General features: G+C 35.9%; 1 protein-coding gene across 2 annotated transcripts in view; it reads left to right on the top strand.

Annotated features, from left to right (window-relative positions):
* DYNC2H1 (dynein cytoplasmic 2 heavy chain 1) overlaps positions 1–15,099 on the top strand; it is a 160,376-nt gene that overhangs the window by 40,147 nt on the left and 105,130 nt on the right. Inside the window, exons 41-53 of one of the 2 annotated variants that reach the window (XM_064170698.1) lie at positions 337–492; positions 1,648–1,907; positions 2,556–2,802; positions 3,486–3,637; positions 4,897–5,041; positions 6,260–6,362; positions 8,148–8,315; positions 8,443–8,567; positions 9,974–10,222; positions 11,017–11,125; positions 12,585–12,698; positions 13,504–13,646; positions 14,975–15,056. In XM_064170698.1, coding sequence (XP_064026768.1) covers positions 337–492; positions 1,648–1,907; positions 2,556–2,802; positions 3,486–3,637; positions 4,897–5,041; positions 6,260–6,362; positions 8,148–8,315; positions 8,443–8,567; positions 9,974–10,222; positions 11,017–11,125; positions 12,585–12,698; positions 13,504–13,646; positions 14,975–15,056 — 2,053 coding nt within the window. The remainder of the gene's footprint in view (positions 1–336; positions 493–1,647; positions 1,908–2,555; positions 2,803–3,485; positions 3,638–4,896; positions 5,042–6,259; positions 6,363–8,147; positions 8,316–8,442; positions 8,568–9,973; positions 10,223–11,016; positions 11,126–12,584; positions 12,699–13,503; positions 13,647–14,974; positions 15,057–15,099) is intronic. The other variant, XM_064170692.1, reaches the window with a different exon arrangement.

Below are 15,099 nucleotides of genomic sequence, written 5' to 3' on the forward strand. Positions count from 1 at the left end.
CCTGAGGCTGCAAATCCTTTTGGGTGCTAAAAAAACGAATCTGTGAAGAATCTATTCATGAGAGAGATTTCCAGTATACAGTTTCTTACAGATTCTCAAAATAATTGCTTACTCTGTATTATATCAATATTACATCAGTACATAGTCTAGAGTTAAAACTTCCAAATCAATGCCTAAAAATAGTTTCATATCAAGGGAATTTCCTAGAACAAGAGCTGTTTTGAGAACTTTCTTCATTTGTGGAAGTGTCAAAGAGCAACAAGTAATACTCTGTAGCAGTACATCACATTTATTTTTAGGAATATATTTAAATGTACTACATCTTGCAATTTACAGAATGACTCTGTGGTAGAAACAAGTTTAGTTGGAACTGTGATGAATGGACTATCTCATCTTCATGGGTGTACTGATCGTGGACAGTTTGTAATTAGCTTGTTACGTGGTCTTGGTGGCAATCTCAACATGAAATCACGACAAGAATTTGCAAGAGAGGTAATAATATTTGTTAGCATTTTCTTAAATATTTCTCAGTAGGAATAGTAATTTTCTGTGTTCTAACAATGCAGACATACAATGGTGAATATCTGTGCTCTAATTTGTTTGCAGTCTGCGTTGTCTATAGAGAAATAGCTGAAAAGTAATGGGGTGCTTCATTGTGTCACTGGAATGCTGCTTAGTGTATCCAGGCCAGAGAGCAGCTCTTTGGTGCTGCACCAAGAGAATGGCCTCTATCCATACTGATTTATGCAAGAACCCACGATAGCAGACTGTGTGTGTAGGTATTATGTGTATGTAAAGCAGATTTATTTTGAGGTTGTATTGTTTGTTTGGTTCGTTCTTGTTTGGCTTTTGTTGGTTTGTTTGATATGTGTTGTTTTTTGTGTTCAGAATGCTTGAAATATAGTATGAGGGCCTTGTTGCCCTTCACCAGCAGTATTTTGAGGTTATGTATTATATGTGCTGAGATGCTGACCTGTCTTTGTATTGATACTTGAGGGCACAAGGACTAGGAAATAGTGTTGGAAGACCATGTGAGTATACTGGTCCATAACATTTACAGAAGTTTGTTCCTGGAGACAGTTATCTCCATAATCACATTTGGGTTTTGTTTTGGTGGGAAGGCAATAGTTCCTTCCAAAAGACAGCCTGGAGACATAACATGCATGCAGGACAGGTGGTAAAAGTTTAGACTCAGCTTCTGGAATTAATTATTGATGCATGTGAAGGAGTTACCTTGTTCTTATGACGATTGTGTTGCCTAATATGTCGAAAAGTTTATATAAAGTGTTGCTAAATACAGTTTATTTTATATTCCTTATATTATGAAAAAGTAATGTGTGGAAGAATAATCTGTTACTGTTTACTTGAGAATGTAGTCATAAAGTATATGCATAACATGACTGAATTTTCAAAGGCAGCCTTAAAACTGTCCAATTAAGGAATTTAATGTTTAATTTCTTTGAACATTCTCTATATTGTTATAAATAGATATTGTTCTAAATGGATAGATAGATTTTAGGTTGTTCTAAATTAGATAGATTGTTCTAACAGATATTCTTTGAACCTTCTTTAGATTAGCTTGAAACAGTAGATCTTTGCCATCAGGGGCCTGGATTTAACAGAAGCTTTTTCTTTTTATTTTTAAAGGTATTCAGTTGGGCACAAGAATCTCCACCTGATCCGAGAAAACCCCTGGACACATATTATGATGTTGACACTGGACAGCTAGTGCTGTATCAGCTGAAAAAACCTGAAAATCTGACAGCTGATGACTTCAGTAATATCCAAACACTTCCTGTCATCCAAACTCCTGACATGCAGAGAGGTTTAGATTATTTCAGACCCTGGCTAGACTTTGAGAATAAGCAGCCATTTCTTCTTGTGGGTCCTGAAGGTTGTGGAAAGGGGTAAAAAAGTTTTGCCTATTTTAAGCAAAATATGCTTCTGTGTATTTGACAAAGTGTCTGATAGATTGCTATAATGTTTTTATTATATGACTTTCTGCTAGAGTATCTCTTGTTTAGGTTACTTATGAAGCAAACCTTCTGTAGTGGCAAATATATAAATTATTATGAAGATGTACAGGGAAATTTCAGGCTGCAACTATGCATATAAGACATCTGAATGAGACTTTTAGATATGAAACAGGACACTTGGAAAACCTGTACTGACATGGATTAGGAGCTGAAAGCCATGTGAAGCTCATCTCAGGAGGCACTAGATGTCCGTATGCAGGCAACTGCTAATTCCTTATTTAGATGCATTAGATCACTACACACAGGATATTTAGGCTGGGTGTTCTGTGTACCTGTATACTGCAGTTCTTTTGAATTTCTTGAATAGAAAATATTACAGTGTTAAAGGCAAGCAGATTCAATTTCAGCAAAGTTCTTGCATCACTTACTACATTAATATAGTCTGTAGAATATGCATTTTAATTAAAACAAACATTCAATATCTTTGGATACACAGTATTTTAAAACAGTTATGTATTAGTTATGCTTATTTGTATGTACATCTTATACTTATTTGTATGTGCACCTTTGCTTTTTCAGGATGCTGCTTCATTATGCATTTTCCCAACTCCGATCTACTCAGATTGCTACAATTCACTGCAGTGCACAAACCACTTCTCAACATCTTCTGCAGAAATTAAGTCAAACTTGCATTGTAATCAGTACAAACACTGGGCGAGTGTACAGACCAAAGGACTGTGAAAGGCTTGTTTTGTACTTAAAGGATATCAATCTACCCAAACCTGATAAATGGGGAACAAACACTCTTGTGGCTTTTCTACAGCAGGTGAAAACTTGTCTGTTATTTATAAAGAGACCTATGTATTCTGGAAATTGTTTACTGTATGTGAGAAATACCTACTTTGATTAATTTCTGAATTAGCATCCTGTGTCTTCATTGACATTAGTTTTGTACTTTGATGGAATATGTAGATGCCAGCCAGAAATAAGATACCATTTTTATTTGGCTTATATGCATAAGTAGTAAAGAAAGTTCTCACCTCGATGAGTTATAATGTAGTGGGCTCATGAATGGTAAGAAAATCATCAGGAGTAATCAGCATGGATTCACCAAGGCAAGTCATGACCAGCTTCATAAATCTGTATGTTGGAATGGCAGACCTGGTAGCTGAGGGGAGAGCAGTGGATAGAGTATATTTGGATGTCACTAAAGCCATTTATGCTGTCTCCCAAAAGATCCTCAAAAAAGCTATTGATATATGAGCTGGATAAACAGATACTGAGGTAGGCTGAAAACTTACTGAACAGCCAGACCCAGAGGGTAGTGATCAGTGGCACAAAGTTTAGCTGGAAGATAGTACCTGTTTAGTATCTTCATTTATCATCTGGGAGGAGGGCTATACCTCTGACAATGAAGAGAACAGTAATAATTACATACTTCTCATTAATTTTTTTTAATGTGATACTCTATTGGCTTTCTTTTAATGAACTATTTATTAACTATTACAGATCCTTACATATCAAGGATTTTATGATGAAAATCTGGAATGGGTTGGTTTAGAAAACATCCAAATTGTGGCTTCCATGTCTGCTGGAGGAACATTAGGAAGACATAAACTTACCTCCAGATTTACTTCTATTGTTCGTCTCTGTGCAATTGAGTAAGTATGCGGAAATTAGTTTAACTAACCTAACTTGAATTCAGCATCTGTTTATAGACTCTTGCTCAATTTAGTCTTTATGAAGATGTGGCTTTTCTAATCTTTCATCTTTTATAACAGTTTGGGATCTTCACATTTGGTGCTGTCTAGTGCCTCTTGGCGGTAGGAATCAGCTAAAGAGCAATCTGTAGATACCTGTTGGTAGTGAAGTGTTGAAATATGTTTCCTGATGGATGATACTGGTTTCAGTAAACTGCTTTCTGTAGCTTTATATTAAGGTGCTCTTTGGTTACAATATTAGAGGAATTGAAAAGGCATTTGTTTTTTTCTTTTTAAGTTTAAACATGTACAGATTGTTATGAATTATGCAAAATTAATAATCTATGTTAATTTTGATATCCAAATGAAGATTGTTAATAACAATGAAAATTGTTTATTAACATTAAATGTCACCAGAAAACTTATTTACAATGTTTGAAACACACAGTTTGGGTATTTATACACACAGGGAACAGACAACCTAGAACACTTAAGAAATAATGAGCAAATACAAACAATCTTATAACTGGAAAGAGGTTCTTAGTTTCAGTTATACTGCTTGCACAGCAGGGGACTTGAGAGGCTCCATTCTGCTGCTAAGGCAGAAGGCACAATAGAAGCTAGTTACAGAATTTCTTACAGAGAGGCTTTGAATATTTACTCACAAAATAGTAACAGACAGTACCCAAACACTTGAAGGGAGTTCTGTTGGTGTCTTGAAAGTCAATGCAGGCAAAGCAGAGCATAATGTGGCAGGGCAGAGCAGGCAAAAGGATTTTTATTGTTTGCCCAAATATAATGGCCCCTTTGTCCACAGAGATTCACCAATCAGAATGGCACTTTGCCAAACCTGGCCATGTTAGGTGAAGTCAGGAGCTTGCCTTCACTTATTTAGGAATAGTAAGTCTGGGCAAGTCTTGGACCCTCAAAGTGGGTGTCTCCAAGCCTTTTGTCTTCTCCTCGCGCTCTGCTTCCGCCCCCCCCTCCCTGCCCCAAGCAGAGGAAGAGGGACCATGGGGTCATGCCTGGGCAAACGAGGACATGTGTTAGGGCTATATTGACCTTCCACGATACAGATGTAGTTAGAAAATTTCCCATGGTGACCTATTGCAGCAGAATGAGAACTCTACTTATCTGCTAGATGGAGACACTATCCATGGAATCTTTTTAATAAAAACATTGACAATGACAAGCTATATTGTTTACTTCTGGTTTTGTAGCTATCCAGAAAGAGATCAGCTGCAAAATATTTATAGTGCCTACTTGGAACCTGTACTACAGAAAAATCTGAAGAATCACCCTGTTTGGGGTTCTCTGCCAAAAATATATCAGCTAGCAGGATCTATGGTTCAGGTATATGAGCAGGTATGGAAATTGAATTTATTTTTTCACAGAGCTGGAGAATTTAGATGGAGAATTATTGATAAAATATTAATAAAATAATTGGCTGTTGATATTATGTATTTTTCTTAATGTTTATATCAATTTAAGAGCTAGTTTTTTGCTGAAAACCCTAGGTATTAGAAGCAAACAAAGTAGTAAGTGCTCTTGCTTTCCCACAGATCTATTGTGTGATCTGGACAAGTATTTCAACCCATCTATGCCCTGATTTATAAAATGTAAATAGCAGTGTTTACCTATTTAATGGATGAGGAGACAGTGCAACTTTAAAGATTGTTTTGTGCAGGAGTATATATGATATTATCAATATAGTCTAAGAAATCTAAGTTTAAATCTCGTGCCCTGTGAGGAGAGACTGAGGGATCTGGGGCTTTTTGGTCTGGTGAGGAGAAGACTTAGAGGGGATTTAATCTGTGTTTATAAATATATGAGAGCTGGGTGTCAAGAGTGAGAGGACAGTTATGCCCTGTGATAGGACAAGGGACAATGGATATAAACTACAGCACAGGAAGCTCCACCTCAGCATGAGGAAGATCTTTACTGTAAGGGTCATGGAGCACTGGAACAGGATGCCCAGAGAGGTTGTGGAGTCTCCTTCTCTGGAGATGTTCAAGACCCGTCTGGATATGTTCCAGTGTGACTTGAGCTAGATCCTATAGTCCTGCTCTGGCAGGGGGGGTTGGACTTACAGATCTCTGGAGGTCCCTTCCAACCACTGTGATCCTGTGATCTCATCACAGCAGAAGTAGACAACTGATGGAGGCAGTTCTTTGAATTAAACACAGTTTTAATTTCAAATATCCTCTCTGGATGAAGAGTTGGTATTGTTATAAGATGTCTTTGCTAGTGACTGTTACTGATTCAAGTAGTTTTATTACACTTGTATTTCTTTTGCACATTATACTTTAAAAATATTGTGTGTTTTGTCTAACAACGCTTCGCTAACAGTCCTAGGTGATATGTGCAGCTGTTTGCATCAAAGTGGTGCAGAAAAAATGAGAATTATGAGAAAGTGTTTTATGATCAGAAAACAAGATTAAAAAATTAAATTTGTTTAAAAAATAGAGAATGTATTAATAAAGTATCTAAACATATGAGCCTAATTTGTCTGGTATTTTTGTAAAACATTGAAGTGTTACATATTTTAAAGCTTCACCTTTTTTCTTCCTGTTCTGGTTTTAGGTACGAGCAAAATTCACAGTTGATGATCACAGTCATTACCTTTTTACACCGTGTATTCTCACTCAGTGGGTTCTGGGCCTATTCAGATATGATTTAGCAGGTGGTAAGTCAATTATTTGGTTTTTGTTGATAAATCAGCTCTAAAATGGCCTGAATTACTACTGATTTCTGTCTTGCTGTGGGCTACCTGACACTTCTAAACCATGAACTGTCTATAACTCAGTAGAGATTAAAAAACAATACCAGTTATTTTGGGGTTTTTTGAGCATATGTTTTGTCTTCTGAATTCCCAGAGACTTGCCTCCTATGCTTGTTTTTTTACATCTGGTTATATAAGTGCAGTGAGTGGACTACAAAACTGCAACTAATACACATCATTTGACCTTCCTAACAAAAGAAGAGTATAAGCAAGCTGAAACATACAGAAAACATCTTGAAAACTCTCTTATCTGTGTGAAAGGTTACATATATTTCCATTATAGCCCAAATATTCTCACATTTTGGAAATGCCTTGTAATTGCAGTTTAGTCTGAAAGTTCTTTCTTTCCTTAAGTTTGCAAATGTCAGGGAATTATTTTTTTTCTGCTTTTCTAAACAGACAGCATAAACTACTTTCAAATCTTATTTTTGTCTCTGAAATGATCGTTATTACTGATCACTAGAACGTAACCCCATGTTACGTTTATCTCTTTACATTGGTTAAAGGGTTAGAGTATACAAGTAGTAAGAATGTTGTGCTAGCTTTCATTTTATTTTCTGAGGTGATCAAATGGCACAAATTAGCTTGAATGTCAGCTACACTGACAATCAGTGAATAGGCAATCTCAGCCCATGAAAGGACTCCATTTTTGTATCTGAAGCTGACATGTTGTGTTGTTAGGCCATAATAGGCCAACATCAGCCCTACAAAACCCCAGTACAGGTCCTGGTTTGTCCAGACACAATCCTCCTCTCCTTCTCCTTACTGTGGTCAGGGAGTGCAGGAGAAGGACAAAGGGGCCTGGAGCTGTGAAGTATTGATCTAAGATACATGTCCTCCCTTTGTGGTAAGTATTAGGCACATGTACTGGCCATGCTTTACCTGTGCTAAGTCCATGTCTTTATCTTCTGTGGATAAGGCCTGGCTTGATTCTATGATTCTATGATGCCATTCTGTTAGCTGGTTGTGCTGGTTGGCCAAACTGATTCTTGGGCAAATGTTAAATACAAGGCTTTGCCTTAGTAAGCTTTGCCTTGCCTTGTGTTGCCTGGAGAAACAATAAGGGCCGCTGTAGAGGTTTGCAGCTCTAAAAAGCCTCTCGTAGCAAGCAACTATACAGCTGCTGTGCCAAAAGCTGCAGGGACAAGTGGTGCTCCAGACCTGTGAGCCTCGCTGTGCACACTGGCAGCCTAGTTATTAATAAAAATCACGTTTCTTGACATTTGCATAAGCTTTTGCAGTTATGAAGAATATGCCATGTCATTTATTCAGCTCACTTTCCTTCTTTTCTGAAGAATATTGAAGCTTTTTATTCTCTAGTGGCATTTTATAGTACAGACAGTTTAGAGTACTTATTTTAGCGTTTCTTATCAGTCTGTTTTTCCCCTCTAAAACAGTCTCCTGGATATTCTTATTTTCATCATCTAGAATTCTGTATCTTAGTTTTTACTTAGTGTGCAACACCTTATTCATTTTCATGGGAATGTTAGCACTGAACTGGAGAACTTGTTTTACTAAAAACCACTTCATAATGGTTACTTTTTCTCTTGTTTGTTACTTACCGATGCCATCCTGCTGGTATGTAATTTCACTTACTCATTTTCAGTCTCATAGTTTCAAATGGAAAATTTGAGAAATGCAAAAGTTATTATAAATATATAAAGTTAGATCTCTTCTTCAATTTCATAGGATCATCAACACAAACTGCAGACTATGTATTGGAAATTGTTGCTTATGAAGCACATCGTTTATTCCGTGACAAAATTGTTGGCATGAAAGAACTTCATGTGTTTGATAATATTTTGATGAAAGTGTTTCAGGGTGATTGGGGCTCAGATGTTCTGGACAATATGGCAGGTAAAACATTTGAGACTTACTACACAAACTCGACATACTTGTTTAAGAACTGCCTAATCAGATCGGTCCGGACCCAGCATATGAGCTGATCACCTAAACTTTCCAATGTTTCTTTTTACTTTTGCAGATATTTTCTATGTAACATGGGGAGCTTGTCAAGAGGCATTCATCACATCAGGACAGGCACTACCACCACATGGGAGGCCACTTGGCAGACTAAACTCAGCAGACCTGAAAGATATTATTCAAAAAGTGAGACAAGTTTAAACATCATTCGCTGCAAGCATTCACAGCAATTATTCTAAACTTTTTTTTTCAGGAAAGTAATGTGCAAGCACCAGGTTTAGGGTGGAGTCTGCTGTTTCTTTGAGGAACCATCTTTTGCATTTGGTCAAGTTAGGGAAAGTTTGTGATGCTGTTGTGGCAGGCAGTAGAAAGCATCATGCAGCAAAGCTGTTTTAATGAGAGGGCGTCAGTCATATTTGCTGTGATTTACAATCGTGCAATGAACAACATTTTTGAGAAGCATTAATGTATAGATATATGTATAGTTTGAGTACCAAAGTGTTTATTAAATGTTTACTTTTTCAATGTGCAATTTGCTGACATAATTTGTATTTGAAGAAATGCAAATGTATTATTTGGAAATCTGACATGCTTTAAAAGCAGTGGAGTACAAAAAATAACTTGATGAGGAAATGCAAAAATGTTAACTCTGCTAGGATGACTGATTTTCAGTATGAGAGCTTTGAGATTTTCTCTCCTTATTAGCAGTGTTTAATGGACTGCTTTTGTAGATGGGAAACCACTCCCACTTCTGAACTGGCAACTTGTGACCAGTAGACTGCATGGGAAAGGAAGTTCAATCAGAGGAATTTTTTTTTTTTTAAATTTTTTTTTTTTTATTTTTTTTTTTGTCTACACTAATAAATTTGGCTTCCAAGAGGAGGCTTTATTAAATACAACAAAGCCAGAATGTAATCTTGCAATCTGCTGTTATGTCTGTTTCACCATGAAATTCCATAAGCCGCAATTATGTAGCAGTTAGCTGCCTAAAACACTCTTCTAAGTTTATGTTGGTTAATCTGTACTCACAGACATAGCTCAGACTTTGCTCTGATCCTTAATTCAGAATTAATTAATTCAGTGGTGGATTTCTATTTGAATATGTTAAAAACACCTAGAGTTTAGGTGCTTTTACCCAGCGCTGAGGGTAATCATAGCATGGTTTGAGTTGGAAGAGACCTTCAAAGGTCATCTAGTCCAACCCCCTCTGCAGTAGGCAGTAGACTGCTCAGAGCCTTGTCAAGCCTCACCTTGAATATCTCCAGGGATGAGGCCTCAACTACCTCCCTGGGCAACCTGTTCCAGTGTTGCACTACCCTTATAGTAAAGAATTTGTTCATAATTCCAACCTAAATCTGCTCTTCTCTAGTTTGAAGCCATTGCCTCTTGGCCTGTCACTCCAGGCCTTTGTAAGTGTGTTTGTAATGTGATCTGTTCATTGTAGGTAAAGGGTATGTGAGATATCTAAATCCCATCATATAAATAACTTACTTGTAATGAATACCAGCATGATCTCTTAATCTTTCCTAAACTTTGTAAGTGTTGCATGCTTTTATACCTTACTTTTTTGTTGTTTTTTTTTATTCCAATAGGGTATTATTCATTATGGGCGAGACAAAAAAGAGATAGAAATTTTATTGTTCCAAGAAGTCCTCAGTTACATGTCTAAAGTGGACAGAGTGCTGAGTTTTCCTGGAGGATCACTTCTTTTGGCAGGACGGAGTGGTGTAGGTCGTCGAACAGTTACCTCTTTAGTTAGTCATATGCATGGAGCTGTTCTGGTTACTCCCAAAATTTCCAGAGGTTATGAGCTGAAGCAGTTAAAAAATGACATTAAATATGTAAGTCACTCAGCATCTTCTATTTTGTAGTCTTCTATTGTGTTGTAGATGTGTATTAAAAAAAAACAGCAATATGAGAATTTTGAAGGACATGAAAGTGTTGAATGAAGAGATATTTTAAGAAAAGCAAAATGTCAGCAGTTGAACTGAAGCAAGTGGATTTTTAGGAGTTCTCAGTGTCTTGATGTGTAAATTGCTCTTTATAGTAATTATGTGCATTGTTTTGGAAAATGAGAGCTGTTTCTACAAGCATTGTGGACCCAGTCAATTCTGAGTTTGTGTGAATATTTGAAACGTTTTTTTAATGTATATATTTTTGATATTTGAATAAATTTTTATTTTCTGACTCTACTATGGTTTAAGAGTTAATAGGGTATTAGCTGAATCAAGTAAAATTCTAGTGAAATGATAAAAGTGTGCATATTATTTAAAAACAAATGCAAGCTTTGAATCATGAGTTCCCAGTACCTTCAGCAATGCTAAATAACATTTTAGAGCTAAACCCATAAAAAAAAAGTGACACACCTCTAAAAGTGTGTCACATGTGGAACACAAATACACTGAGTGAAAGAGTCTGTTTTAATTATTTTTTCATTGCCAAGCTGTACATTTAGGTAGAAAGTTCTCCACAATTTCATTTTACTGAGTCACCTTGTCATCTTTGTAAACATATAGTGGTATAGATGCTGTGGAGAAAGTATAGATGTAATATGTAATCGTGAAAGATTATCATTCTCATATGAACAATGTATATATTCCATATACTGAGATTTAAATGCCATCTTTGCTTCTAGGTGATGGAGCTTGCAGGCATTGAAGCACAGCAGGTGGTACTGCTGCTGGAGGACTATCAGTTTGTTCATTCCACGTTCCTTGAGATGATCAACAGTTTACTGTCTTCAGGTATGACAAGGCGAAAGGTACTACTTTTAACACACAGAGTTAACTCAGTGAGACAGTTTTATGTGATATTTTCTAACTTTATGTCCATACTGAAAGTTTTGGTTAGCTTTCTACACTGTTTTAGCTAGAGTGCTTGTACACGGGGAACTGACTTGTAGTTCACTTAGCTATCCTTTAAGCTACCAATAAAATACAGGTGCTTTCGGTTCCTCAAAGCTGCCTTATTTCAAAGGAGTTTTTTGTAATAGTGTGAGATGGTTTGAGTGTTACTTGCCTCCCTACTCTTATGAAATCACCCAGACTAGGCTAAGTCAAGCTGGAAGATAAGGAATGAAGCTTTATATTTACAGCTTAGCACAATATGCAAGCGGATATTTACAATATTTGCAGCTATATACAGAAATACACAAGTTAAAGATAATACAGAAACACAAGAGGGGCTCCCAACCACCCTTCCACCTTCTTTTCACCCCTCTACCTTATCCCAGAGTTTGCTTTACGTGCAAGGTCAGCTCGGAGGGTTGGCAAGGGTGGTTAGAAAGCAGAAGGATTACTTACACAGAAAGTAGCTCAGGGAGAAAGCGCAGGCACCAACAGAGACACCCACACACTCTGTCTTATATATGTTTTGTGTTCTTGTTTTTATACCTATGATTGAAGTAGACATCACTATTGCTTCCTTTTCACAGCCTATAATCTAATTCTTCTCACTAAAATATTCTAGTTAGCCTCAAACTAGCACATAGTGTAACAAAACAGTGGTAATGTGTTCTATTCTACAGCTTCCCTTCTCTCCCAAAAAAAGTGTCTTAGTGTTTTACTAGATTGTATAGACTGATTCCTATACTTAAATGAACACCAGTAAAGTCCACTTTTCTCAAAATGGTAAGGCCATAAAAAATAATAACAAAACTGATGTGATTTTGTTTTATAGCTTTTTTCCTTGGTCAAAATGATCATTCAGGGACTGAATCTAATTCACTAAATATTGGAGTTTTTTCAGAGTTGCAGTAGTGTAAGAGCTGATTTAAAAGAGCACCAGATTTTCCTATCTCCCAGCTGTAAATCCAACTCTCTTTACAATATCACCTTCTCATCATTCAGTGTTAAACCTCTGTATCTGAGGACCTGCATAGCTATTTGTTTACATGTTTCTGCTTTCTGGTGTATAACAAAGTCTGGTTTGATTTGGTTTGTATGCAGTATTGGATCGCTGTGTTTGTGTAGATGTGAACAAGTTTTTTGAAGTGTATTTCAGGAATATAAACAAATAGACTGTTTATAGTGTCACAAAAAGAATGATGAAGTCCATGGGATGATGCTCCTGAAAATACAGAGGTGGTTACTGTTGTATTCAAATGCTCTATACAGAGAATCCAATAAAATTTGAATAAGCCAAAAAAAGAATGTGCAGAATTATAATGTATTTGATCTATGTTTTGATTCATTTTTGAAATAGGAGAAGTTCCTGGGCTGTATAAAATAGAGGAATTAGAACCATTGCTGTCTCCTCTGAAGGATCAAGCCTCACAAGATGGGTTTACAGGACCAGTTTTCAACTATTTCACATACCGTATGTGAATGGAATTATGGTTTAATTTATTTCAAAGTTTAAAAAGTTATGCTGTAATGGACTAATAATTTATAATGTGATCATTGTTTTCTATGCATCTTAACTTCCAATTAATTATTAAAACCCAGGCAGAAATAATGATTATACAATATGATACTTGAGAACACAGGTTAAAATTCATTTTTCTATCTGAAATTATGTATCCATGAGTGTTCTACACAGTTTTTATGGAATCTGCTGTTAAAAGTAATTAGAAGGAAGAAAGCTTTTGTTGCCATCATTTTCTGGATTGTTTAGCTTATGTATTTAGTAACAGAGGTTTGCTTTTTTTCATTTATCCATTATACTTATGAATTACTTTGGATTCTGAATAATCATAATCATGTTTACAAATATATTTCTTAATTATGTTTCTTCCTTGGACAACCAGAAGGTTAAAGAGTTTACTAATAAACAGAAGAATGGGAGTTAAAATACAGATATTAGCAGATATAGTCGGGGGCCTTGGAACTACTTCTAAATGGTTCTGTTGTTCTGTACAGATTGAGATGAGAGATAGTTGTGTCTATTTAAATACTATCAACTCTTCTAAGTTAAAAAATGCACTTCAGTATACATGAGAATCCATGATACATGTTTATAAACATCCCTGCCCTGGTGTGATGTGGTAGTACCATCGTTTTTTCAGGAGTTACCTTGTAATAAGTATTTGCAGGACAGTAAATTTTACAGTATATGTAATAAATTTAACATTATGTAATTAGATTATTGCCTACAAAATCTTTAATATGTTGCATTTTCATAGGGATCCAACAAAATTTACATATTGTCTTGATCATGGATTCTACTAATTCAAATTTCACAATAAATTGTGAAAGTAATCCAGCGCTGTACAAGAAATGTCAGGTTTTGTGGATGGAAACTTGGTCAGAAAACAGTATGAAAAAGGTAAGTTGCATGAGTTAAAAACTCTGGCTTGTTTAAATTAGTGTTTTCAAAAATAGCTGAGCTTTTGTGAATAAGATAAAAAATATTTAAAGTTGTGAAGGAATAATTGTCACAGTGCTTATTTAATCCATTGGTGCAGTCCTATAAAGATGGAAAATTCGGCAGAACAGTTAATTAATATTGGCATTATTATATTACCAGTAGTTTTCTCTCTGTGGGCTGACTTGAGCAAAATGATGACTATTATGACTCATCAAACACAGACAGCATTTAAGAACACAGTACAAACAGACTGCAAGCAAAATGTTAGAGCAAACTATGCTGATAATATTTGCTGTTACTGGGATTATTGATAGCTAGCTGAAAAACAGGTTTGTTATGTGTGTATCAGCTGCTATATATCTAAGACTGCACTATAAACCTAATGTTATTATTGAATCTTTGTTAAGTGTTTCACTTGGTGGAGGGGAGTCACTGTTCATTTTAGGATCAAAATCTGCTTATTTCAGGATGTTCACTGTGTAAGTTTGAGAAAGAGCTGCTGGTACAGAATGCCTCACAATTCAGCAACACATGCACACAGTGTTTCACACCTTGACTATGGGATTAGTCATTTTCCTGGGAGAGCCATAGGAGCAGATGGGGCAGAGTGCCCATTTTAGCCTGGATTACTGAGACTCCTCTGGCTGCTTTTGTGCCTCAGTTTCAGTGACAGGTTCTACTTAAAGTGTGTTTTGGAAGGAGTGTTTGGCCAGCTCTGTTCACAATAAAAGAAACCTTCATCAGGGTATTTTCACTTTCATTTCATTGGGTTTTATTTTTTTTTTAAGTGAAGTCTTACATTTAGCCCTATGCCAGAGCCTTTGAATATACCTTGTTTATTTTTACTATTGTACCTGTAACAGGGTAAGCCTACTCTTATATGATAAAAAAGACTTTGGAAACTTAGCAGTAACTAATTGTTTAATTCTTACATACTCTCCACAAAAGTTGTACTTAGGATTGTTTGATTTCCTGTTGAGCTGTATAGCTTTTTATATCTTTGACATTTCTGTTATTGTAAGAGTTCTCTGAAAATTAGTTGCTCTAACAGCCAGCAAAAGCTCCTCTGCTTCAGAGAACAGAAAATTATCAGTGACAGGGAAAGGCAGAATCAATATTTTTTTAATACTGTAACTGTTCTGTAAATACCTTATTCTTCATAAAGCTATCATATTCAGTCTGTTAAAATGAGAAATTAGATTGGAGGTGATTTTTAAATTTTTATTTTAAGTCATGTTTTCATTGTTCTTAATTCTCATACTAAAAAATCATGGGTTTTTTTTTAGATACCTGAAATGCTTCTATATAATTCAGATGAACAAGAAAAGACTGGAAAAACACATAAGGAACTTAAGAAAAAACATTCAGGTAATATTTAGTCATTATTACTCAAACACTTACTCAGTCCTGT

The sequence above is a fragment of the Pogoniulus pusillus genome, chromosome 3 (assembly GCF_015220805.1).
Source record: "Pogoniulus pusillus isolate bPogPus1 chromosome 3, bPogPus1.pri, whole genome shotgun sequence".
NCBI lineage: Eukaryota > Metazoa > Chordata > Aves > Piciformes > Lybiidae > Pogoniulus > Pogoniulus pusillus.